We start from the raw sequence: 25,390 nt of genomic DNA on the forward strand, positions 1-25,390 counted from the left end.
ATGTGCAAAATAAAGCACCCCAAATAAAGCACCATTACAGACCTAATTTGAATATGAATTTTTAATACGGTATATATGAAACAGAATTAATATATATTTTAAACAGTAGTTCTTATAAGAAATATTTCTTAGTAGAATGCTTATCATCAACATTAATTAATAAAGGAGTACACTGCAAAGCATTTCTTCAAGAAAGTACTTGAAAAACTGTAATTACAGGACAGGGTTGATTACTGTGGTGCCTTACACCTAATATGCATTATAATCAGAATTTGCATAGTCTGTGAAAAAGAAAGCTTAACTTTAGAATCACAAGGTGACTTGGCAGACATGAAAGTTCTCTTCTGTAAAACTTTATGTCAAATCTTCAGAAGAGTTTACATTTACAATCACACACTCTTTAAAAATACAGAGGGAAATGGAGAAACAAAAAAGTCTCATCTTTAAAGTCACAACAATAAAGTAAAGCAATGTTTCTACCTTGTTCATCTCCATTTCATGAGACGCAAGCTGATGTTGTGATTCTTCTAGCTGGCTGAACAGAGAATTCTTTTCCCTTGTAATTCTCTCTACCTGAGCCTCTAACATGGCAACATTCTCAGACATGGCCATTACCTGCAGAAAACCCAAGAACACAGCAATGGTGAAGTTCAGACAGCTACAGATCTAAACCCTGTAGGACTTTCTCCTTGAAAGTAACTGTAGTTATACTGACAAAATATACACCAAGAAATTCAAGAAAAAACATGAATTAGAAATATAATACAAATATTATCCAAAAATGGCTAAATTACTTTAGTAATCAGTACATTATTTTGAATTAATTTATCACAGGTTGTGTATTTGAAATGGTTCATTAGTCAGACCAGTCTCCAGAACTTGCTACCATAATCAGTGTCATAAGCATCCAGTTGCAATATTTTTGCTGCTGTGCAAGAACTATTTAACACCTTCTTATCTGTTCTAATATAGATTGGTTTCAACAAAATCACATTCCCCCAGCTATCTTCTGCACCAGTAAAAAGAAAACTGCCATTGTAACTATATTTATTCAATTAACTCCAAATACAGACAGTATTTCAGCACTGAAAGTCAAAGCGTAATACTGTACAAGAAGCACACAAATAGTATGTTAAAAGTTCTAATTAATTCAGATTGAATTTTACTGAATGCTGAAAAAAATGTAACAATAAAACAGAGACAATGACCCTTCAGCTATTTAGCCCTGAAGCTTACTAATGTAAGTGGAAATAATGGTGTCTGACAGTTTTAGGTTAACTTAACAGGAATTCAAAGCCAAACCTAGAAGATTATATATTCATAACTATTCTTCACTAATTACATATCCACCTGAATTTTGGATCATTCCAATTCTTTCCCACAAACAAGTGACTTCTTAAAGAAAGTGATAAAATACTCACATAGGAGTTGATTTGATGCACTGTATTCTACCATTTTCCTGAAGCATAATAGCTGGTCGAATAATATGCAGACTTAAATTATACATATAGATCACAGTTTTCTAGAAAGTCACTCTATATCTTTCTTAATTAGAAGAAAAAAAAAAAGAATGACATCATTGTAATATACCTATGCATTATTTAGTGTGTATGTGGATTTGGAAAAAAAAGAAAAAAAAGATAGACTACAACTCTTAAGACTTGAGATCAGTTTCAGTAAAATACAGCACAGTGTGTGATGAAATACAAGATGATGCATTGACATGAAGGAATGAATTATTCTGCTGATAAAAAAGTATGACATGCTTGTCACTGTCACCAGAGAGCAGAAATGAATGCCTTTGCTCCCCCTGTGAGTAAGCTTTAAGTCACCATGAGGCTCTACAGCCTCCACTTCTTCAAGCAGAATAACCCAAAGGATCCCAGTCACTCCTCACATGTCTTGCCCTACAGAGCATTCAGCATCTTCACAGCCCTCCTCCGGACAATCTCTAATAGTTTTGTCTTTAAGGATAACTTCCAAAAGACAGCAATGTCTTAAACAAAAAAAACTGCTCACTATTCAATGATGGCTCACTGTCCACAGTTTAGGTTTTAATCTGTTTTTGCCTCACCAACAGATCTATGAAGACCTCTTACAACAGCTTACTTTTTATAATACCATTCAATCCTCATTACCATACTTAATTCATGTTTTTATATCTGAAATTGAAGTCAAAGACTTTAAATAACAGCTTCAGAATATTATTCTTCCATCTCACAATACCAGAAATACAGCCATATTCCCTAAGTTTTATATATAGTCATATTACTATACAAATACAGAAAAAGCCTACAGTCAGAAGAGAAATTCACTGTATTATTCCCAAAATTCCACCATAACATGGTTGAAGAGGCCTCTAAATCAAACATCCCACAGGTTTACTGCTGTATGAAGTTTCCTCAGTATATATGACTGGGCAGAAAACTCTTGTACTTAGTACTCAACATCACACTTGGATCTAGAAGTCTAAAGCAAGATTATGTTACAACAGTCAGTCAGTCTCAATATAAATAATGAGAGAGATTCTGTCTGAGAGATTCCATAAACATAAGGTTGTTTTATTTTGCTTGAAAAGAGTCCTGCAGATTTCTGCAGAGACGCAAATTAAGGGTTGATCAGATCCCTCTGACAAATACCATATTAAAACACAATTACAATACTGTAGCTTTGATATATTTTGTAAGTATTATGTAGCACAAGGTCCTAACCTTCATACATACAAAATTTTGAATGTTCAACTTGACAACTTAAGTAATATTCCTAATATATGAAACCAGGAACAAATCATGCTTTAAAGGAGTGGTAGAATAGATTTACTGAGCTCTAAAATCCAAAATAGAAACAAAATAAAGGATACCCAAACAGAACATTTAGAGAAATTTTACACTCCTCCTATATACAAATAGGAAAAATCATATACATACCATTGCTGCCATGTTCTCCCTTTCTTTCTTCATTTCTTCCCGCAGAGCATCTTTTTCCTCAGTCCTCTTATTGAGCTGGATAGCTAACTCCTTTTCAAGACGATTCTTCTGGCGCTCCAACTCACTTTTCAGTTGCTCACACTGAACTAGAGCCTAAATAAAAAAAAAAATAAAAAATTGTATTTTAAGTAAGAGCAAACTGAAACCTTAAATTATTGCAATATGTATCTAATGTCTTCAGAGAAACCAATTTGCTATTAGAAAGGATGTTTTTTTTCTCGTGTTTTATTTTTTTTTTGATGTTTTTTACTTTCTAACATAGCTATTATGATGTCTATGCAATCCTACCATATTAACATCTAGAATAGGACTAACAAATTGAAAACAGATGTATGTTTATTTGTATAAACATACCCTGCTGTGATCTGTAATTCTAAATGCATTTCTAAATGCATTTAGAAGTCAGGGCAAAGAAGAAAGCACTCGCAAAGTATATTTTTCCAAATAAGAAGCTGTTCTTCTACAGCTGATTATTTGCCTTTCATTTAAAACTCCTGAATGCACATCTGTAGAACCAGCTTCCAATACCCAACTCCTTGCAAACTCCGCTGTTTTAACTATGTGAGTGGTTCAAAAAGTTATTCTATGTGGAACACACTCCTGGATTTATTGCAGCTAAGCAAGTTTAGCCTTTCCAGATCTTCTCCTGGCTCTAAGGAACACAAACAACTGATAAACGGGGAAAAAAAAACCCACAATGCTTTTAAACAATAAGTACCCAAGGTTAGATAGACTGACAGGACAATGAAATTGTAATACACTGGGCTTCTAAATGCTACGCCCTCATATTTCTCAGGTGAAATTTTTTAAGTGAATCTTTGATACCTACAAAAACAAACAGCCAATTTGTGCTTACCAGGATAAATAGTACTATCTGTAAAACCAAAACAAATAAAATAAAAACACTGACCAAAGAAAAATCCACCACACAGAGCTGCTTTTCTTATATGGGAGAAACAGTGTAGATACAAAGATCCATTTCATTAAAGATTCTACTTATTTGTCTTAAAACATTACTAATGTGAACTAAACTGACTCATCACCTCTCTGTTGAGTAAAAACTCAGAGCTGTAATAACCACATCTAACAAGTACGTAGGATTTCAAGCTCTTACTATATATTCTCCTACAAATCACAGACTCTATACACACATCCCTATAATACTGGATAAATACTATCAACCACTATTGCTTCTTTGGTCATTAGAATAATGATATAAACCTTACCCAATATTAAAAACAGAGGCACTTCATTAAGAACAAGTATACTTAAAAAACAAACAGTGATTCAAAAAAATAAAAATATCCCCAAACCACAACCTCTCAATTCCATAGTAATTCACTAATAATACAGTAGATGTCACTAAATCTCAAGGAAATAATTTAGATCAATATTAGTTACGCTAGCCCTAGTTCCTGTAATAAGCATTAGATCAAAACTGGTTTTGCCATTATTATTTACCCAGTGCCAAGATTTTGATAAAGATAGCATTTATATAGGACTTCTCATCTTCAGAGTTATGATAACTAATCAGTTCTTGCTTCACACTCATCAGAGGTAAAAATAATTGTTTGTAAACGTTTCAATTATCCTTTCAGGAGGCGTTCAGAGATGTAGTATTACCTGTGTGACCTACTGTAGGGTACTGTTTTAGCAGGGGGGGTTGGACACAATACTCTTTTGTTGTCTATTCCAACCTCCATGATTTTGTGATTACAATTATCTTCCTGTATGCTGTGAATGCATTTGAAAATAATACCTTTCAGTTTTTATCACCTAGCTCTGAAACCACTTCAGAACTTAAATAATGGCCTCAGAATGCAACACATCCCACAGCTTTGGATGACAACTTAAGAATCCAGAGTTCATGTTACTACTCAGAATTATTCACTGTTTGAACCCACCACATTTGTAATAAAGGTTTTATGCATGCATCTCTCATTAGCTTGCAAAGTAATTCATATTTACAGGAGTTCTGAATACTCAAAAGCTCTAATTTTTTTTTATGACTTTACCTTTGTTTTTTCTAAATTGGCCTCTTCTGTCATTTGCACAGCTTGTTTAACTTGCTCATATGCATTACATTCTCTTTCCTGCATCTCTTTCATGTTCCTCCTTACTGAAACAAGTGCATCCATCAAATCATCTCTTTCTCTGCATATGAAGACAAGAAAAAATACATTTCTTCTGTATCTTCCCATAAGCAGGGAAAAAAAAGCAGGTGTATCAGATGAACAGACATAAACAGATAAAACTTATATTTACAGATAAAAGGCCAAAGTGCTAAGCAAAGCAAAACTAAAACCAGTATGGGGTAAGCATAAAAGACAGAATACCCTTAGTATAGGCTGAGTTGATAGTATCTATCACTTGCTACTGGTCTTATTTTTCAGAAGGATGGACTGTTAGGGAAGCTACCAGTAAAACTGGCAGAACTCAGGTCATGAAGGTATTGAAGCAGAGTAACTTTCTAGTCGCATTACAAAATATGATCCATGTTAAAAAAAAACCTTTATAAAATATCAGAACAAAGCAGTACAGCATTACCCTGTCATTACATGTAAAACAGGAAGAAAAAAAGAATTAAAAGAAAGGATTTAGGTTCCAAAAATAATTCAGATTGCTGAATACATCAAGAAATTAGTAGCTTTTTGCTGCACACTATAACTCAGCTAAAGACAAAGACTCCTGGATTCTCCTCCTCTGCACAACTTCTTTATTAAAAAAATACTGAGCTCTATACTAAGCAGAGTACCAAAATCAGTAAAGAAGTCACGATACTTAAACTTTTCATTATTTCTCATATACTAAATGCTTTTCAGTTCTGAGACAATAATTGCCTTCATCTATTTAAAATACAACTAGATTCTGACTGAAAATTGCTGCTGTTTTGTCTGTGCATCTGTTTCATTGAATGATAATACAGTTCTGTCTATTCATTTTAGCAACATTTGGACAAATTACTTAGACCCTTTGAAAATATTTACTGTACTATCTTTGATTGAGTAAGTTCCACCAAAGATGTTGATTTCAGATGTTGAGAGATGATTTAAGAGGAAGAAATAAAGCAGCTCAAATCTTTTGTTTCAAAGTACCCTGTAACACAAGGTGACAAAAATGTACCAGCTAAGTTTCCACAGTTTCTGTGACAAATAGTTACTTTAACAAAGAAAGAGATCCAGAAACAGGATTTTTCAGCAACAGAGAGAGCTTTCCCAGAAAATTCTTGGACTTGTGACAACAGAAAAATACATCAATCCTCCCAACAACCATATAATACGTAGAGATCACATCCATTTGTAAAAAGGCATGTATTATTCCCCTTCAAAATTCTCACTTCTAACTGACCGACTATGTCCTCTCCAGAAGACTCATTCTAAAACGCTGGAAATCCTAAGAAGTTTCATGTACCTGGCAATAGACAGATGGCTGTTTGACAAACTTTGAGAAAGCTGCAGTATTCTGACACTATTACTAACAAGTAAAAACTGAGATTTCTGAAGATAGATAGACTAGCTGCATTTCTTCTAAAAAATAAAAATAAAATAAAAATGTTAAAGCTGCTGGAATTTCTGAATTACTATATCTCATTACAAACCGCATATTTTATGTTCAGTCCATACAGTTGTTATTTTCTAAACCCTTTAAAAACAAGCCACAATTTAAAAATGAGTGCTAAAAATAATTTCATTTTTTTCTGATTCAAAGGAAGTTGCTTCAAATTAGTTAGCAAAATTTTCTGTCCCAAACTCTGGAGCTATTAAACACAGTCAAGAAGAAAAGAGATTTCTCTGACAGAGTGAAAGGTTTGCTTGTAAAATTAGTGCAATAAGTACGATCTACCAGCAGCCTGCTGGGGGATCCCCCAGGGGACTGCAGTTATTAGATACAGACTAACTTCCTTTTGCATTTCAAATAAGAAGAAAACTACCATGGATTTCCCAGTGGCTGTGACCACTCATTCTGCTACCATTTTTCACATTACAATCTGAACTTGGGACTCCACTGCCCTATAAATGCCTCTTCAAATACAACCAAACATTATGATATACGTGGTCTAATGTAAGCAACTGCTATTTCACGAGAAATTAAATATTGCCAAACTTACTTTGTTACTCTCTCAATGACCTGCACATGAACATTAGAATGTGTCTGTGCAAGAATTGCCTCCTGCTGTGCACATTTCAGACAAAGACCACCAACTCGACTAGAATTTGTGGCTGAAACCAGCGATTTCTGGTGTTTCAGCCTTGCTTCCAAATCTTCACATGTCTTCCGAGATTCTGAAAGGTGTTTCCTAGAAGAAATAACAAACATATTGGAGCACCACTTGAACATTTGTAGAAGCTATGTTTATATGAAATATATAACAATAAATGCAAAAAACGAGCTGTAAGAATCTCTGTAATGTACATTATTTTACACATTTCAGTAGCCTATGGAAAATCTTAACAGTGAAATAGCAGTCAAACTGTCCCAACGAAATTCAATTGTGTCTTCTACTGTGACAGAAAATAGTAAAGCCACATGGGAAATTTTAGATGAAACTTGTAGTCTTACATTTTTCCTGAACAGAAAAAAAGGATTCATTATCAAATGGATCTTGGTAAATGCATTTATGCAACAGCTGTGCAAATATTTCAATATCTTAATAATATCCACTTTTATCCTGCTCTTATTGCAAATATTATCGGTAGTTCCTCATTTCTACTCTACTCTCAAATTAGCCACCATGTGACAATACACTTCGTAGAGAAAATCCAGCACGTTCACTTTGACACTCTCAGGACGAACTCGTGGTAAAACCCAACTCCAGAAAACCAGGGTAAGCTCTCTTATTCTCACTAAAATTTCTACCAGGTTCTATGCAGAATTTTCTCTAGAATTTCCAAGCATCTGTCAGGCCAGGAAGAACTCAGTAAAAATGCTGACATCAGGTAGTTCCAGACAAATGCACAGTGCGCACATAAAGATCTATCTGACAAGTTGTGCAATGAATCCAAAGCTTTTGGTTTGTTATGCGGACCATCTGGGCAGCATATACATAGCAAGTCTGACACATTCTGGCTGCATTGGATTTACCGAGCACACGATATGTATGCTGCATGCACGTATATTTCCTTCTGGGAAAACTTCTGCGTACTTTTTCCTATTTTCATAGCAGGCCTATTAAACAGAATGCACTATAACCTGGATGCAATTTGCCCTGGGTATATCCTTAGACAGTCATGGTACAACAGACCTATTAGTAAGAAATCCAGGGCAGAAACTAATGAGACCTATGTAATTCACAGAGACAGCTCCATCTGAAAATAGTACAATCTCGCACACACACACACAAAAAAAAAATCACCAGATCTCAAGTGTTTCAAAGTGCTTACACTGTCAAAGATCACAGCCCTTAGGAGAAAGTGAGAAGTTTTGAAAAGTACCTTTAGAAGTTTTCAGATCATTTTCAAGCTCTAATCTTTCCTTTTGAATATGTTTAACACTTTAAGCCAAGGGGGAAAAAAGCCAAGAGACTGGGTAGCTGAGATTAAAGATTCTCCTATACTTTGACTAGCACAATTGCTTTGTACATTTATTATTTCACTACTGCAGATGGCATATTTAAACCAGTAACTCATTTTGCAAACATATGCATGTAGAATTGTGTAATTGTAGACATATTAGATTAGAAATTATTAAGGAAATAATATAATTAAACAGATTCAACAGCAGTATCATGAATGCAAGTACACAAGGAGAAGTTTATTCCAGAACACGAAATCCTACGGCACTGGCCTCTACCTCTGGTTTCTGCTGTCAATAACAAAACCACTCATTCTGAGCACATGACTTATTTTCAAATATTTTTACTTTTAAAAGATATGCAGGTTACATGACTGGAAACACAGCATGCATACCTCAAAACTACGTTGTCCTGTGCCAAAATCGTTATGTGGCCTAAACTAGCACAAAGATTCCTAAAATTTTTGATACCAGATATTAGAAGAAAGTTAATGGTGAAAGAGCTCACTCGGGTTAAAAAGTCAGCTGCCTTTTATTTTGTTTGGATTATCGGAACAGACACGGAGTCTCCATAAGGAAACTGGACAAAAAAGGATAAAGAGATTTAATATGAAGTTTTGAGGTTCAGGAACATCTGTAAATACAACAACTTGACATAACGCACATATTGCCATAAAATAACAATGCATTCAAATAAATTATTTGAGAAAATACAAGTAAATCCTATAAAACCAGCTTTCAGGCAATGTACTTGAAAACATCATATTTAGTATTTAAGCACACTGTTATTTAAATTCAAATGAAGGATGCTTCCTGTTAGGAGTTGATAATATTTCTTCAATCATAATTTTAACATATAATAAACATTTCACTTTACCTTAGAGATTGTACTTGGGCATCCAAGATACTGATTTTGTCCTGATAAAGAAGTTTTAGTTTCTCCTTTAGAAAAGACGAGAGAAGAAAAAACAACACATAATTGTGTCTTTTGGTTTGTTCCTTAGATGGTCTTTACATATAAATCTAGACATTAACCACATTTATTCCATTCCCCTGAAGATATAAACCTGTTAAATCACTTGACTCAGAGAAACCTAAGAATTTCACATTTTTGTTACAGTTCACAAAATAAATAAACCTCCCATTTTGTTAGTTCTACACAACTTGACAGTTCCTCATATGGTATAAATTGCTACAGCTCCACATATTTCAGCCATCTACAACAATTAATGATCTTATCTCAGTTTTCCTTTCACTCTCCCAACAACCCTGCAGAAACAAAGGATTCTTCAAGTAGAGTAGCTATTTTTTCATAATATAATAATATGCTCCTCCCTACCTGGTACTCCTATTACAAAGAAACAAATAAATCAACCATGGTAGCGATAAAATACAATGGAGATAACAAGACAAAGAAAGCATCAGAGATCTAGCTCACTATGATGCTTAGAAAGAAGTCAGAATCAATATGATATTCCTACTTTAAATATTACTGAGGAAAAAATGCATTTAGTGTAAAATACTAGCTTTCAAATTGGTGTTATTAATAATTGAATGCGTTTTCAGCTGAATGTGCCACAAGCATGATGAAAAGCATACCAAAACTTTCAATTAAGACTGTTCTTCTCCCAAAAGATGGTGTCATGATTTTGTAATTTTTGCTATTGGTACTCCACATCATAACATCATATGGAGCAAAGAACTACACGTCCCAGAGGACCTCACAGTCAGAGAGAAAAATACGTCACGGAAGTGACGCTCACTCTCTCTCACTGCCTGACAGTGGGTGTAGGTGTGCTTCCAAGCCGTGCACCTTCAATTTCAAAGTAGGTTTCTCAGTCTTCGGAAACTTTTCTCTCTTATTTTACTTGATTTATTAGCTTAAATTTCAATGAGATTGTATTATACTGTGTTATCTTGCATTCTGATATCATTGTTAGTAAAATAAGTTTCCCACCTTAGGTCGTTGCTGCTGCTCTTTTTGTTTCCTTGAGCCCAGCTCCCACCTCCCTATCCCTTTTCCCTTCCCATTTTTAGGGTCCAGGGAGCCCTGCTGGCCCCCTGCCACGGATGTGGATTGATCTAAATAACTCTGTGACAGATGGCAATGTCACCCAGTTCCTTTAGAGCAAGTACATCTAGACTACCATCCCAAACTAAAGAAACAGGATAGGCACTACAACAGCTCTGAATCACTAAAGGTTTTTGGTTCTCTAAAAGCACAACAACCATAATTCAGATTAGAGATGACAGACTGAGCAAAACCATTTTTGTACCCTACTGACCCTGCTCTGCTACAGAGTAGGAAGTCTCATTGCAAACATGCTTGTCTGGAGGCCCACTTAAAACATAGCAGCTAGATTCTGTTTATGGATTGTACATAAAGTACAGCAGAGCCATCACTGACCTGATATTCTTGAACCAAGATTTACCTCTTGGAAATCAACACCTGCAGCTACAGCCTAACATCTGTGTCTAACTGGAGAATTATATTAATTAGGGAATAACAAGGAGATGAGGTCTAAGAGAATAAAATTTGATTTCAGATTAAGGTATAGTCAACCAAAATTCCTTCCATAAATCTATTACAAAGCTGTAACAATAACATAGTGCTGAATGCTTTTCCAAAGGTTAAAAAAAATCCTAACACCAACCAGTTCTACGTGCCATTTTTCTACTTCAACAGTTTTTGAAAACAAAGCTGGACCTCCGTTATGTGCTGATGATGATGCAGGAGGCTGATGCAGTTTCCAGTCATTACACCTGGAGTTCTGATTATTTGCCTAAAATAAAAATGTAAATACTTCAATTGTAATTATGCATGCTGTATTTTTAAACAATTATTAATTATGTAAATATTGAAATTTGTAATTTTAATTACAGTAAAATATATGAACCAGTAAACAAGTTCGTGAGGCTAGTGACCCATGATACCTACAGAAACTCACGTTTTCAAACTGTCATTTTGTTTTTAATTAAAATTCAGTTTGCAGATAACATGAGCCTTCCTTAATAGGAGTTAGTTCACTGAACCCTGATTAAAACAACAACAGAGAAATAAAAACTTACCGAGGTACCTAGAAGAGCTTGTTCTCCCAAGGTATATCCATCAGTCAAAAATTTCAGTTTCTGATGGAGGTCCTCATTTTCAAGTATAACTACTCGAACCTGATCTTTCATCTCAGACAATTCCTCCTGTGCGACAGAGAAACTGCATGTAAAAGGTTTCTTGAGACAATCATCATCCTCTTAAGAACAAAGTCTAGATAAATATTGCAGCCTTTTCAAACAAAATAAGAACACTCAAAAAAGAGTCGCTGCCATATGGAAATTTAAGATACAAAATCATTTCTTAAAAAAAAAATAAAATACACTTATTTGCCTTTGTAAAATGAAATAAAAACATCTTTGAAGGTCCTTAAGCACTACACAAACACTACACAAACTTCATGCGTGACAAAGCTCAGTGTTTATTGAACTGTGGTTCACTCATTTTTTGATCATTAAAGCAATTTATATCAAGACTAAGAGCAAGCTTTTTTTTAAAGGAACTCTTCATAATTGGGGGATCAGGATTTCAATAGTTGAAATATATTATGTAATACCTTGCAAAACTTCACTTCTGCTTCTAAATGGTTAATGTACTGAGACTGATCATTAATTCTAGGAATAAGATCAGAAGGGTCTGGTAAGTCTTCTGTTGTAGCTTCAGGGGTTTTCTGAAGGAATCAAAGAACAGTATGCGTTATTTTCTGGTTTACCAATTACTGCAATAAGAAGTCACTTGCACACAGAATACAGCTTATGCTTAATAAAAGAAATACACACCCCACTAAGTACCAGGTCATGAGAAAGGGAGAAACAGCAAGAACTTCTAATCTTCAGTTCAAAATGTAAATACACCACTTCTGCCAAAATATATTATGGCTTGAATAAGCACATCTATAGAAAATAACCACCAACCAATGCCCAAATGAAATTCACACACTATTTATTATTCATTTTAGACAAATGTTAGAGGGAATTTTCTTCTACAAAATGGATATTGAAATACCTTGAATTTTAATTGGTACGCATCAAAGGATACACCTCTAAATGTTTGTTAATAATTGCTGCAGAAATACGAGTTATGTCTGCAATTTTAATAGCCACACAGAAACACAAGAAAACATCTAACAGACATTTATCAAAGAACCTGATATTTTAAGATTCTGTAACTTCACAGCATTTACACCAAAGAATAGTGTACAAATTAAACAAGAATGTAGATAAATCTATTATTAAAAGACCCTTAAAAATCGCAGTTGTAATGGTTTCACAAAAACAATAACCCCTCATTTATCTTTGTTGCTAGTAGTAGCAACAAAGAGTCCTTGGCTGTCTGGAAACAGAAGTAACATAGAGTTGACATTACATAAATATTTTGCGTACTGCAATTCATTCTGATCTAATTAATGAGTCTTAAAGGTCCCAGATGCAATTTTCAGGAACTAGCTGAACTGTTGGACAGTTGGATGAACACCTGCCAGATAATTTGTAATCTTTTTTCAGTATGTGATTGTTACCACTTCACTCAGAAATTTTTAATAAACATTCTGATCACAGTCAAAAGTAGCACGTTATATAACAGAGGTCAAATGTTAAATTGGCACAATATCTAGATACTACTAACTACACACTGCAGGTACTTTGGAGCAGTTCTACTGCAAGAAGAATAAATTTGAAAACCCTACAATAAGGGTGCGCTTTCTATTTAGTAAAGTAACTTTTGCAGAGACCATTGCATCTTGGTACAGAGCTACCATACTTGGTGCTACAGGGATTGACCAGGCCACCAACCCCAGTCATTTCCAAAACAAAAATTTGTGGTGCAGTTAAGATGATGAGAAAAAGTAATGTGGATTGCCACCGACGCATATCATGGTCAACTAGAAGGAAATGCCTAAATCAAGTATCTGGGATTTTTCTTCTGCTGTGGTCATAAACATACCAAGTTCAGATCACATCACTGAGAATCAAGATTTCAAAATGTAAAAATGGCTCAGGAGCTCCTATTCTTCCAGGGCAGTAGAAAACATATCACAGCATGCATGCCGTTCATTCAAATAACACAAAGAGATGAGAAGAAACATACTTGGAATTGCATCTTCCTCCTTGATGGAGAGGCTTCACTTTCCATCTTTTCCTGATCTTGCAACAAAATTTTAAGTTGATTAACTAGGAAGAGATTAAAAAATAAATAAATAAATAAATGAATAAATCACATTGGTTATAAGCAAAAATGTTGATAGCATGAATGGATAAATTAATATTACTTCTAACATTTTTAAGCTATTTACCTTCAGAGTAATCTTACCAGCGTGACTGTGCTGTAGTTCCTCCCAGGGTGGATTCCCACTGTTGTCATTGCCCCTGTCCATATCATCACTGCTTTTGTCCACAGAGGACTGGTCAGATCCAACTTCATCCTTACTGTCTGCAAAATGTCTTTCGTCCAACGCATATTTCAGCTGATGGATAGTTTCATTAGCACGCTCTGTAAACAATCATATCATTAGCCACAGCAGACAACATAAAAGGAAATATTTTAAGTTGAACTAAATGCATTCAGTGACCATCTAACTTGACTCCTTCATCTTAAGCCACACCACTGCAATGCAAACAGCCAAAACTATGATAGGTTACAACTTGAGGAAGCAACATTTACTACATTTGCTTTCTGCAACAACCAAAAAGCAGGATCTCTGGGCTCTCGTGTAATACCAAGTCAACTCAGAAACGATCCAAACTCTCCAGCACAGCTCACAGCCATGCAGTCAAGAATGTAAGACAATATGCTTCTTTTCCATTTTTCCAAAGCAACATCACTGTCATTTGCAACTACCATTCAAAACCACCCTGAACCAAAAAGGCTTCATAGTTGCTATTAATAACTTCAAAATGAAATGAAAATCTTGTATCTATTTTGTTCATTAATCCTGCATTCTTCAACAGGTAACTCTACCATAGGACTGAAGCATACGAAGCATTTAGGTATCAATGCCTACTGAACAAGAACTTCACTATTGTGAGACGTGACTGATAAGGTAACAACTTTTATTATAGTAACTTCTATAACCAAGAAAATGGCAAGCTTTTCAGCATATATAGCTGAAATCTCTTTTTCTGTGCGTGTAATTTGTAAACTTTTACGGCGTTTAAAAACAACTACCTGAAAATATGTTCTGAATATTAAAAACAAACAAACAAAAAAAACTTACTAGGAAGATCACTGTAAAGCATTTGCTGGTAGAATTCAAGAGACACGTCTCAGAGTAGAACAAATACTGATGGTTAAAAATATTAATAGTCCTTTCTTCGAAGCAGTAAAGTGAACAGCTACTCAAAGTCAGAACAAAAGCTAAGTACATATATCTAGCTTCACTTTATCTATCTTTCTGAAGATCAAATACATCATCTTGACTAAAGTTGGGAAATACTTTTTTTTTCCCCTGGCTATAATGGTTTGCACAGTCCTTTTCTCTGCATTGCCATAGCTTACCTGTAGTTCATAAAATATAAATAAGACATCAAAAACATTCTATTTAAGAACACTATTTTCATCCCAGTGTGCCACATCTCTCTCACGTTTTAGTGATGCTAGTTTTTCATAGAAGCATGAGCTGCTTCTCACATATTAATCTTCCCACAGCACTCATTTTAAAAGCCCATTAATGTTATGACTAGCCTTAACTCTTTTGATTTTCAGGTTCTCCGTGCTTTAACCAAGTTAGTGTAAGAGAAAAAGCAAAAGCACATTTTAGACAGTCAAAATTTATCATAACAAACCCAGACACGTTTCACAAGGCAATGGCTCAGGCAAGAGAATCTAGGTCATACATTTTTCTGTGAGTTAATGAGCATAATTAACTTATCCATTCTTAAGGATTACAGGATGTTATGAGAGTTAATTGACAAATGGTAACAGCGTCTCACGTCTCACTGATGCAATGACTTGAATATTTAGTAAACTACATTGCAATGAGTTGTTCCCTATAGATATTCCCTGGCAGATAGAGTACTACATGGAGAGTCATTCTGTAACTGTAACAAGTAGGGAAAAACAAACAAACAAACAACAAAGCAAAGTACAGGTCCATGCATATGTTTTCTTCCATAAAATAAACTGGGCAGGAGTAGTAGTGAAACATAATAACAATATGAGCTGTGACACACTGATGTCTGCTTTTCTTGGCTAAACGTTTCCTGTCTCCGGAAGAATATCCCCACATTTTTGAAAGCTTCATTAATATTTGATAAAGTTGCTTCAATGCTGGCTGGTTTCATAACTAAAAAGGCTGCTGCCATAAGCAAAAAGCTCACTACTGGGAAAGTGGGAATTAGGAGCTTCCAGCACCAAACAGCTCACATTCATTTGAGTAAGAGCTGATCTGGACACATAGAAGGCAAAACGTTAAATTTTTTCTAAGAACATCATTTAGGGCACTAGATAAGATAATAAACATTAACAAATGGGAACGTACACATTTGTTGCTTTTATCAATGTAAAAACGTTCTTCCTAAACATGGAAGAAGCAGAAAAAAATGCTTCAATATCTAAAATTCAACTGTCGTTTTCTGCATTTAACGAGACTATACAAACAATATCTGAGAACATATTTCTGTTGTGTGATAAAATGTCACTAATGTGCTACCTCCCATAGGTAGAGCTAAGGATATAGACGAACCGCAGCACGGCTGAGGTTTAAAGGCACCTCTGGAGGCCAGCTGGTACAACCTCCAGCACAGACACCACATCCAGGTGGCATTCAAAGACCTCCACAAACAGATTCCACATGCAAAAGAGTATTGCTCGTGTTAAACATTCAGCTTTAATTGGACACAAATCAAAATGACAACACAAACTAGGATTTCTGAAAGAATCATCTCTTATATGCAGATACTACCAACAGAGGGGGAAAGAAAGCCCTGATCTATTTTTCCCCCTACACTTTCCCCCCTCCAGTGCTCATTAAGATCTTTTTTCTTTTTAAGTTTCCTACAGACATATAAAAGTAATTATAATATCTCTTACACTAGTGAGGATCTGATGCATCTTTGGACTATCTATTAAAATACACACTTGAAAATCTACTTCAAAAAATACTTCATTGGTTTGTTAGAATGAAATATATATAGTGTCAAAATACATATATATCTTAATTTCAGTATTTCTATACATCTCTTATCTGGACTACAAAGAAAAATCAAAAAAACAAAACAAAACAAACATTTTATTTCCTGATAATGCTTTCTGGTTTTCAGTATTGAGTGGTCATGGCACCAAACCTGCTGGAGGTCAAGGAGCGTTTGAACAGCACTCTCAGACACAAGGTTTGGAGTGCAGGTGGGGTGTGTGGAAGCTGGAGCAGGGTTCAGTGGTTCCCTGGGGTCCCTCCCAACTTGAGATTTTCCATGATTCTACCATGTGCCCCGGTGGCGCAGTGGTAGCAATGCCGCGTTGCAACACCGGAGGCCCGGGTTCGAATTCCCCCTGTGGCGCAAGTGGTAGAAGTGCCGCTCTGCTACACAGGGGCTCGAATCCCGGGGGGTTGGACTCGATGATCTCTAAGGTCCCTTCCAACCCACACGAGACTGTGATACTGTGATACTATCACAAAAAAATACAAGCCAGCAACAAAACCCAGCATGTCTTTGGGGGGAAAAAAGAACTAAAATTGTGAGAACAATATGTCACTGAAGGGAAAACAGGAAAAACAGAGAAGGCATTGAACCCTGTTTGCACTGCCTAAACAAAAGATGTTTTTTCAGGCACTGCCCAAGACGGTCTATGAAGAGCAATTGTCTAAATGAAAGCAAAGTTACCTCATTCATGAACTCGGAAGCGCCACAGAAAATACTCTAAGACCTAATGGAGAGCTTAGCAAAGGAACCAACCATCCAGAACAACAAAATTGGCTGCGAGACATGGAAAAAACTCCAGCTGGTAGAAGTGTTAAGGAACAGACACTGATAGAAAATAACTACAACTCTGCAAAAAATGTTGCTTTTACTATCATCTAAGGACAACTGTCCAGTTTGTTTTTAATAAGACTGAAATGTAACTATACATATATATATATAATAATATTTAAAATATGTACTGGACAGAGGAGTGACTGAAGGAACTGGGGCTGTTCAGACTGGGGAAGAGGAGGCTGAGGGGAGGAGACCTTATTGCTCTCTTCCAATATCTGAAAGGTGCTCACAGTGAGAGTGGGGTTGGTCTGTTCTCAGTGGTGACAGGATGAGGGGAAATGGCCTCAAGTTGTGCCAAGGTAAGTTTAGGTTGGATATCAGGAAAAGCTTCTTTATAGAAAGGGTTGTTAAGCACTGGAATAGGCTCCCCAGGGAGGTGGTTGAGTCACCGTCCCAGGGTGTGTTTAAAAACCATTTGGATGTGGTGCTCAGGGACATGATTTAGCAGAGGGTTGTTAGTTAGGGTGGTATGATTAGGTTAGTATGGTTAGGTTGAAGTTGGACTTGATGATCTTGAAAGTCTTTTCCAATCTGAGTGATTCTATGATTCTCACAGGTTGATAAAACAACTCTCCTGCAAAAACGATTTGCACTCATCAGACTGTTTTGTAGTATTGAAGCATGGCAGCTAGAACTGATTCTTTTTTCCCCATTCAAACAGTAGTGCTCATGACACTGACAGAGCAGAAGGCTCGCAGGACATTCACATCCTGACCACCAGATTTTGGTAATTAATGTGACTACAACAGCACAGCTCTTAGTCTACAGTAGGAAATACCTTTCTTCCCCTAGGGGTAATTTTTGAATAGAAATTCTATTACCTCCTGAGTACTTGGAAGTTAATTTGAAATAGTTTCAATTGTGTGTAAGTTTACATAGTAACCTAATAAACCCACTGTACAAATACCACCCTCCTAACTCCACGTTACACACAATGATAAAGACCGTAATCATACAAAGTCTCATCAGGAAAATCCTTGCTCCAAGGCCTTTACTACCTCCATCAAAAATCCCTCTGCTGGGCTCTAGGACAGCTTATTTCTCAGTCACACTCAGTCTGGCTTTCTGCCTTCTGGCTGTTGTAATTGGCTTGTTGAACACTTGAACCTCCCTACAAACCAGTCTTCTGAGGCAACTCTCTTTACAACAAAGGACACTGCACTGAAGAGGTACTGGTAATTTATACACATTTTCATCATACCAAATAAGGCCATAAAATGATTCTTCTGAAGTCCAGAACGGATGGTATTAACCTCCTGCCATATATCAGCCTGCATCCAAGAGGAATTGTTGCGATGCATCAGATCGCAGATACACAAGATCAAGGACTGCAATTCAGGATTGCTGTATATCAAAAATATTTCAGGCAGCTTGGTGTAACCACTGTATGCACATATTCCCAGATGCACCAGCAGGATGCAGGTTGAACAGAGCAATGCTGTGTACTCCAAAAGTTAAACACATTAACACACACCTGTAGGTGAGGATAAACACAAGAAATCTGCCATCTCCACCACCTGCACGTCACCCCATTGGGCTTCGCAGTGATTGAATAGCCCAGTATTAACTGAGCTTCAACACCTAAAATGAAAAGGCAAGTCAAGCACATCAGAACTAAAGAACAGAACAGGCTTGGGGCAGAGTGGCTGGAAAGCTGCATGGAGGAAAAGAACCTGGAAACATAAGTTAACAGCTGGCTGAACATGAGGCAGCAGTATGCTCAGGTGGCTACGACCAATGGCTTGTATAAGAAATAGTGTTGCCAGCAGGAGGAAGGAAGGAAGTGATAAGACTCTGTACTGAGCTCTGTGAAAGCCACAATTTGAGTGATGAGTTCAGTGCTGGGTCCCTCAGTGAAAGAAAGACTCTAAGGTCCTGGAGCATGTCCAGAGAAGCGCAACAAAGTTGTAAGGGGTCTGGAACACAAATCTAACAGGGAGCAGCCAAGGTTGTTTAGTGTGGAGAAGAGGAGGCTCAGGGGTGACCTCATCACTCTCAGCAACTGCCTAAAGTGAGATCGTAGTGAGGAGAGGGTTGGCCTCTTCTCATGCATAACTAGTAATAGGACTAGAGGGAAGTTGCACCGGGGAAGACTCATGTTGGACATTAAGAAAAATTCACTCTCAAGACGAGTAGTAATGCACTGAGACAGGCTGCACAAGGAGGCGGTGGAGGCATTCAGGAATTGCGTGGATGCGGCACTGAGAAACACAGTTAGTGGGATGATGGGGACAGGTTGGCAGCTGACCGGATGATCCAACAGGTCTCTTCCAACCTTAATAATTCAGTGAAGTTCGTTACAGAGCACCTCAGAAACCACCAAGAGAGCTGCAACTCGTGACAAACAGCCCGTCACAGCAGTCACAGCTCACCAGACAAAACACTTCCAAGTTCGTTCTAATTTCACTAGAAGCTCCGACTCCCGCGAGCACTTGATGAAAAACCCAAACCTCAGGAAAGCCACCTCGGGCCGCTACAGCGGAGCGCAGCACAGCAGCACACGGCAGCACGGCAGGAGCCGCAGCGCGTCCGACCGCCGGCGGGCTCCCACCCGGTGCCGGGCCGTGCAGGAGCGGCCCGTTCTCACCCGCCCGCAGCGCCGCGCTCACCTCGGAGCCGCGCCTGGTAGCGCTGCAGGGACTCCTCCAGGGCGGGCTGCCCGCGAGGCGCCCGCATCGGGCCGCCACCGACCGCCAGGAAGGAAGGACGCGCACCGAACTTCCCGGCGCTGCCCCGCGGCACTGAAGAACCGCTACTCGCACGAGCTCCCTCCCGTTGCTACAACACCAACCACCAGCCGCACCCCGGTACACGCGATACACAGCCCGCCCCCAGCCGCTCGGTGCACGCTGGGAGGCGTAGTCCCCACCCGCTCCCCATGACGGGGACCCGCACCGCTTCCCTTCCCCTCTTTGTTGTGGCTGGGCGCTGACGCCGCCCTCGCGCCTGCGCACTGCGCACTCCTGCCGCCCACGTCCCCGCTCCCGCAGCGGCTGATGGCGGCGCAGGCCCCGCTCAGACCGAGGGGCGGCGCCCGCCGCGCTATTGTCTGAACGGGGCGCATGCGCGGCTCCGCTTCCCCCGGCTCTGCCCCCCGCGCCTGCGCGGCGCCGTCCGCCCTTCGCGCCCCCCCCGCATTGTGTGAGTTGGGGCGGCGCCTGCGCAGCGCGGCGCGGCTGTGCCCGTTAGCCGCTATGTGCCGGGAATAACGTTGCCGCGGTTGCCGGAGGAACGCGGAACGGAGCGCCCCGCCCAGCGGGGCCGCACGCTCAGCGAACAGCCGGAGCCGCCGCTATCGGCAGCGGGTCGTCCCCGCGGCGCGGAGAGCCTCCTCGGAGGGGTGAGCGGGGGAGCGGGGGGAGAAGCGGGGCCGGGGTCGCGCCGCCCATTGTGTCAGCGGGTGCCGGGCGGGCCGCGCGCCGCAACGCGGAGTCCGGTCGTAGCCGCGGGGCCCGGAGGCCGCCCCCGCCTCCATCCGCCCTCGGCATCGCGCTGGGAGGCGTGGGGCGGCGGCGGGGCGGGATGCGGTGCCGCCCCTCCGGCCCTGGCCGCCGGCACACACCCCCCGAGCCGCCGCCGCGCCTCCCTCGGGTCCCAACGCGCCCTCGGCGGCGGTGTCCGCGCTACGGCGGTCAGCTGACGGACAGGGCGGCTGATGGAGAACGGCCGCCTGCGCCCTCTCCCCATTGTGCAGCCCGCCAGGCCAGGAGGCTCCTCTGCTCCGCGCCGTCCTCCCGTGTGTCCTCGCTTCTCCCCTTGGTGCAGCGCGGCACGGCCGCCCCCTCCTCCTCGCGGGCGGTCGGGGCCCTCACGGGGCCCGCGAAGCTCCGGGCGGGGCGGGATGGCGCGGTTACCGAAGCCCCGCAGCGCCGTGCTGCTCGATACGGCGTCACGGGCTGTGGGTGCGATGCTGCCGAACGGGAGACAAAAAGAGCAGCCCCCTTGTGACAGCCCAGGGAACACAGAGAGCAGCCGCCGCACGGCGGTGTGAAGGTGTTTTCTTTGCTACGAATAAATATTGAAGCGGTTTGTAAGACGAAAACGTGCTGCTGGCACCGTGGTAGACAGTGGACATGGCCTTCCGAGGGCCGCTCTGACAGCGCTGCTGGCCCAGAGCTCGCCTGTGTGGGATGGGGCTCCTTGTGTAAACTGAGCTGAGGCGTGAGCGCATATGCAGCGATTTCCTGTGATTAATTTCCTCTGGGAATTGCTGTCCAGATGCTGAGGAGCCCAAACTGCGGGGAACTGAGCTGTCACCATGGGAGCTGCTCAGCTTCGAATTCTATTTAACAACGGTTCTGTCTGAAAGGGGTCACAAAGCCACCTCACTGGGTGGGGAGAAGAGCGTGGCTGAAGATGCATAGAAATCTATCCAAAGCAAAGCAATGAGGTATTATTGTGTTTTTTCCCTCTCATTTCTCAACTACCTAAAAGTTATTTGTAAGGGATCGGATACAAATATTTTCTCATTCTTTTAAGAGAAATATTATGGTTTACAAGTTGTTACCAAGCTTCCTTTCTTGTGGCAGCACAGGGATTTCTTTGATGACTGTTCCAGTTGTTTTGCAGGTGCCGCCTGCCTCCCTTATCTGCTCAGGCTGAGGTTTGTGAATCAGAGTAGTTTCTCACTATCTTGTGCTTCCGGACTGTGAGAGACGTGGCATAAAGGATTTTAACAGTTCTCTTGGTAACATATGAGCTGGAAAAGAGCCAAGTTATGAAAGGGAACTACAAAAGTTGATGTACGCTTGCAGGTGGAAGCTGGGAGCTTCCCTGAGTGACAAGAGCTCAATCTAATACATGGGTAGCTGCAGAAACTGATTTTGAAGTTCCATTTCTAGTTTTTGCAAACAGAGGGGAAAAGTACTTAATGTGAATGGATACCACTATGTCTGCTTGGGTCCCTAAAGAGAACTATTGCAGTATCAGCACCACCTTCCTTGGCTCTGCAGGCAGAATGACACTGGAGTGAAAACAGACTAGTTTTACTTAAACCAAAAGGCCAACAGAATCTGAAATTCTGCTTTCTCAATAGAAAATGTTGGGCAGGAGAGCATCATGGCACAGATTCTTTTATCTGCTTCTGACATCTGTGAGCCGCTCTCTGTAGAACGTGCTGCTTGTTGTGCTAAATGTTGGTGTGGCTGGGACCAGGAAGCTGCAGATGAGGGAAGAAAGTCTTTTGTCTGTGAGGGATGGAGCTTCTGTCTGCTGAAGTCAGGTGCATGTCTCTTCTACAGCGTCCTATGGCTGTGCCAAGCGAGTCTGGGAGGTGTCTCTTGCTGCCTGCCAAGTTTATAATGCTCGTACAGAGCACCTGCGCTCCTTCTGGTCCTGTGGTTGTTGCTGTATCTTGCATTGTCATGTTCTTTGAACATCTTCGATGGCGTGATGTGCAGATAGCAGCTTCCTTCTGTGTGCAGCGCTCGTGCTGCTGTGGGTCAGAGACCACGCAGTGTGCTGAATGAGCCGGTTGTCCTGGGAAAAACAGAGCGTGGTCACATGGCTTGAATTGTAAGGTATAATGTATGCAAATGGGGCTGGGAGGAAAGCACAAACTACTTAATTAATCAGTTCTGTGTATGTCTGCTGTATAGACACAACAAAATATTAAAATCACAAATGTTTGGTTCACTTTTATCATATAGTTTCTTCCAACGTGTCCTCTTTTAAGCTGGGAGGCTGTTTTTATTTTAGAGATGCATTTATAGTTAGAGGCCATAAGACACTTTTATTTCAAATTTTGTTTGATCTTCAAAAAAATAAAACAACCAACCAACACGTAAATTAATTTTAAATTAATTTAAAAGCACATTTAAATTAATGTGCTTTATTTTAATCTTGCATTATGTCAAAAGCAGTTTGCCCCAGAAACTTCAAATAAAACCATCAGAGATATTTTATTGGATGGCTCCTGATGCTGCAGTGCTTTGTTCAGGCTCTTAGATGGTTGAGTGTAAAGATGAGGCAGACTGGCACTTGCCTGTCTCACAGTGGCTGTGAATGGAGCAGTCGCACTCACTGGGTCCCCTGATGCTGTTGCCGTGGCTCTGGTACTTGGCTGAGTGTGTGAAGAGTTGATTCACGCCACTAATCCAGCAAGATTCTTTTTGTTCTGTCTGACTTTTCCCTTTTTTCCCCCTGGGTCAGCAAATTGAATTATTTGATTGTGTGGTCAGATGAGTGCTGGGGTGAGTACACAGGGTGGGGACAGCAATGTCAGGTCTGGAAGAAGGCAATATATTGCTTTTCTGGTAGCAGAGATTCATTTGGACTGCTTGGCCGACAGTCTCGTGGTTGCTGTAGAATACTGCAGACAGAAGGGGAAATGTATATGTCCAAGAAAACAATCAGGTGACAGGTTTTAGTTTTATCAGTAGTCTTTGCTGTTCTTTATCTGTAAATGTTGGCATCTGCAATGTTCAGAACATGTAACTGGGCAAAAAAATAATGTTTCTGTATGCAAAGGGAATTGGGATGAGAAGTGGTTCTGTGAAGTGATGTGGCCTTTGCATAAGAAAATGTGTGAAGAAGTATGTGGTTTTCTTTTCTTCCCTTTAAAAATTGTATTAAAGTGCTGTTTGTAGAGAATTTGTTTTTACTAATTCAAAACATAAACATCTTTCATTTCTTCCCCTGAATAGAATATGTAAAAAAATAGTTTGTTTTTTTTTCCTCTGTGCATCTGATATGACAATTTTGTTTCTTCTCTTTTAGTCCCTGTAGAAATGGCTATTGAAAAACAGGCTTCCCATTAGCGAGGTGCTGTTCAGAGCTCCATCCCCACCCACTGGTGGGCCTCGCAAGCTGACTCACCGCCAGCAGCTGCAGCCCTCTTACAGTCCAAAGCTTCTTCAGTTTGTTCTGCTGTATTTATTGCAAGAATTGGGGTTATTCCTTTGCCTACTTCTTTCCAACCTTGTGAACTAAAATCTTAGTTTCATGGAGAAATTCGAAATATAAGATGGTTGATATAAGAAGACTCTGGTATTTATGCATCGTTCCTGAGATTCTTGTTCTCTTCCTGTTTCTTTTGGAAAGCACAGCAATTATTGATCTTCTCAGAGAATCAGAAAGAGAAGTGATCCCACTCCCTGGTGTTTCCGAGATAATTCTTTGTGCGCAGGGTGTTTTGCTGGTCTTCAGCTGTGGTTCTGCGTGCAGAAAGAGTTGAACTTGTGATCAATCCATTAGCTAACCACTGTGGTCTGGAAGAAGCAGTACAGTGAATGCATTAAATCAGATGTACTTAGGACTCATCCCTCAAAATGACACACTTAAATAATGTTCTTAATGATCTTTCTTTTTGACTGTGAATACTTGGCCATCTAAGTAGGCATTCTCAGAAGGCCTTTTCAGTTATTGTTGTTACATTTCAAGATCCAAGAAGTCAGCATGTCCTGTCTCTTCTGTTTTCTCATGAACATTCATTTTTCTTGCTTTCATTAATCTCACTTCTCACCCTCATCAACCACCAGTGACATAACTGATAATTTAGCCTTAGGCCTCTATCAGTGCAGGAATCTTGATGTCAGCAGTTATTATAATTAATTTTTATATCTTAGCTCATTAAGTGAAAGATAAAAGGAATAGTATTGTTGTTTAGTTTAACTGAATTTCTTTATTTTGTAATTGTCCTAAGAACATAAGTATGGCCGTGTTGGGTCACAATAGAGGTCAATCTAATGAAGCCTCCAGGAAGAGCTGTAAGCCAATGCCTGGCGAGAGACAAGGAAGGTGTAGGCGTGTATCATATCGTCTTTTAAAACAATGCTGGTCTCTGCATTTTCTACTTTGGAAGTAGAAAAGTCAAGTCAGGTGTGGTTTCTATTAACTGTTACTCTTTCCACTTGATTTGCATTTCTTCAGCATTG

At 39.6% G+C, this 25,390-nt stretch overlaps 2 protein-coding genes across 15 annotated transcripts in view; one reads left to right on the forward strand and one right to left on the reverse strand.

The window, feature by feature from the left end:
- The window catches only part of SDCCAG8 (SHH signaling and ciliogenesis regulator SDCCAG8), a 97,868-nt gene extending 77,555 nt beyond the window's left edge, over nucleotides 1-20,313 (reverse strand). For all 3 annotated transcript variants that reach the window (XM_015857643.2, XM_015857638.2, XM_015857637.2), the window contains exons 1-11: nucleotides 20,126-20,313; nucleotides 13,855-14,034; nucleotides 13,633-13,715; nucleotides 12,104-12,217; nucleotides 11,568-11,693; nucleotides 11,153-11,281; nucleotides 9,376-9,440; nucleotides 7,096-7,284; nucleotides 5,003-5,141; nucleotides 2,928-3,080; nucleotides 481-615 (exon numbers count right to left, since the gene is read on the reverse strand). In XM_015857643.2, the coding sequence (XP_015713129.1) occupies nucleotides 481-615; nucleotides 2,928-3,080; nucleotides 5,003-5,141; nucleotides 7,096-7,284; nucleotides 9,376-9,440; nucleotides 11,153-11,281; nucleotides 11,568-11,693; nucleotides 12,104-12,217; nucleotides 13,633-13,715; nucleotides 13,855-14,034; nucleotides 20,126-20,192 (1,380 nt within the window). In that variant the 5' untranslated portion in view covers nucleotides 20,193-20,313. The remainder of the gene's footprint in view (nucleotides 1-480; nucleotides 616-2,927; nucleotides 3,081-5,002; nucleotides 5,142-7,095; nucleotides 7,285-9,375; nucleotides 9,441-11,152; nucleotides 11,282-11,567; nucleotides 11,694-12,103; nucleotides 12,218-13,632; nucleotides 13,716-13,854; nucleotides 14,035-20,125) is intronic.
- Nucleotides 20,314-20,655: 342 nt separating this feature from the next.
- The window catches only part of CEP170 (centrosomal protein 170), an 81,166-nt gene continuing 76,431 nt past the window's right edge, over nucleotides 20,656-25,390 (forward strand). For 6 of the 12 annotated variants that reach the window (XM_015857627.2, XM_015857631.2, XM_015857632.2 and 3 more), the window contains exon 1: nucleotides 20,656-20,856. The gene's annotated coding sequence lies outside the window, so the exon portion shown is untranslated. Of the gene's footprint in view, nucleotides 20,857-21,792; nucleotides 21,907-23,699; nucleotides 23,871-25,390 lie in introns of those variants that run through there. The other 6 variants (XM_015857624.2, XM_015857634.2, XM_015857636.2 and 3 more) reach the window with 6 other exon arrangements.

Source organism: Coturnix japonica, chromosome 3, assembly GCF_001577835.2.
Source record: "Coturnix japonica isolate 7356 chromosome 3, Coturnix japonica 2.1, whole genome shotgun sequence".
NCBI classification, from domain to species: domain Eukaryota; kingdom Metazoa; phylum Chordata; class Aves; order Galliformes; family Phasianidae; genus Coturnix; species Coturnix japonica.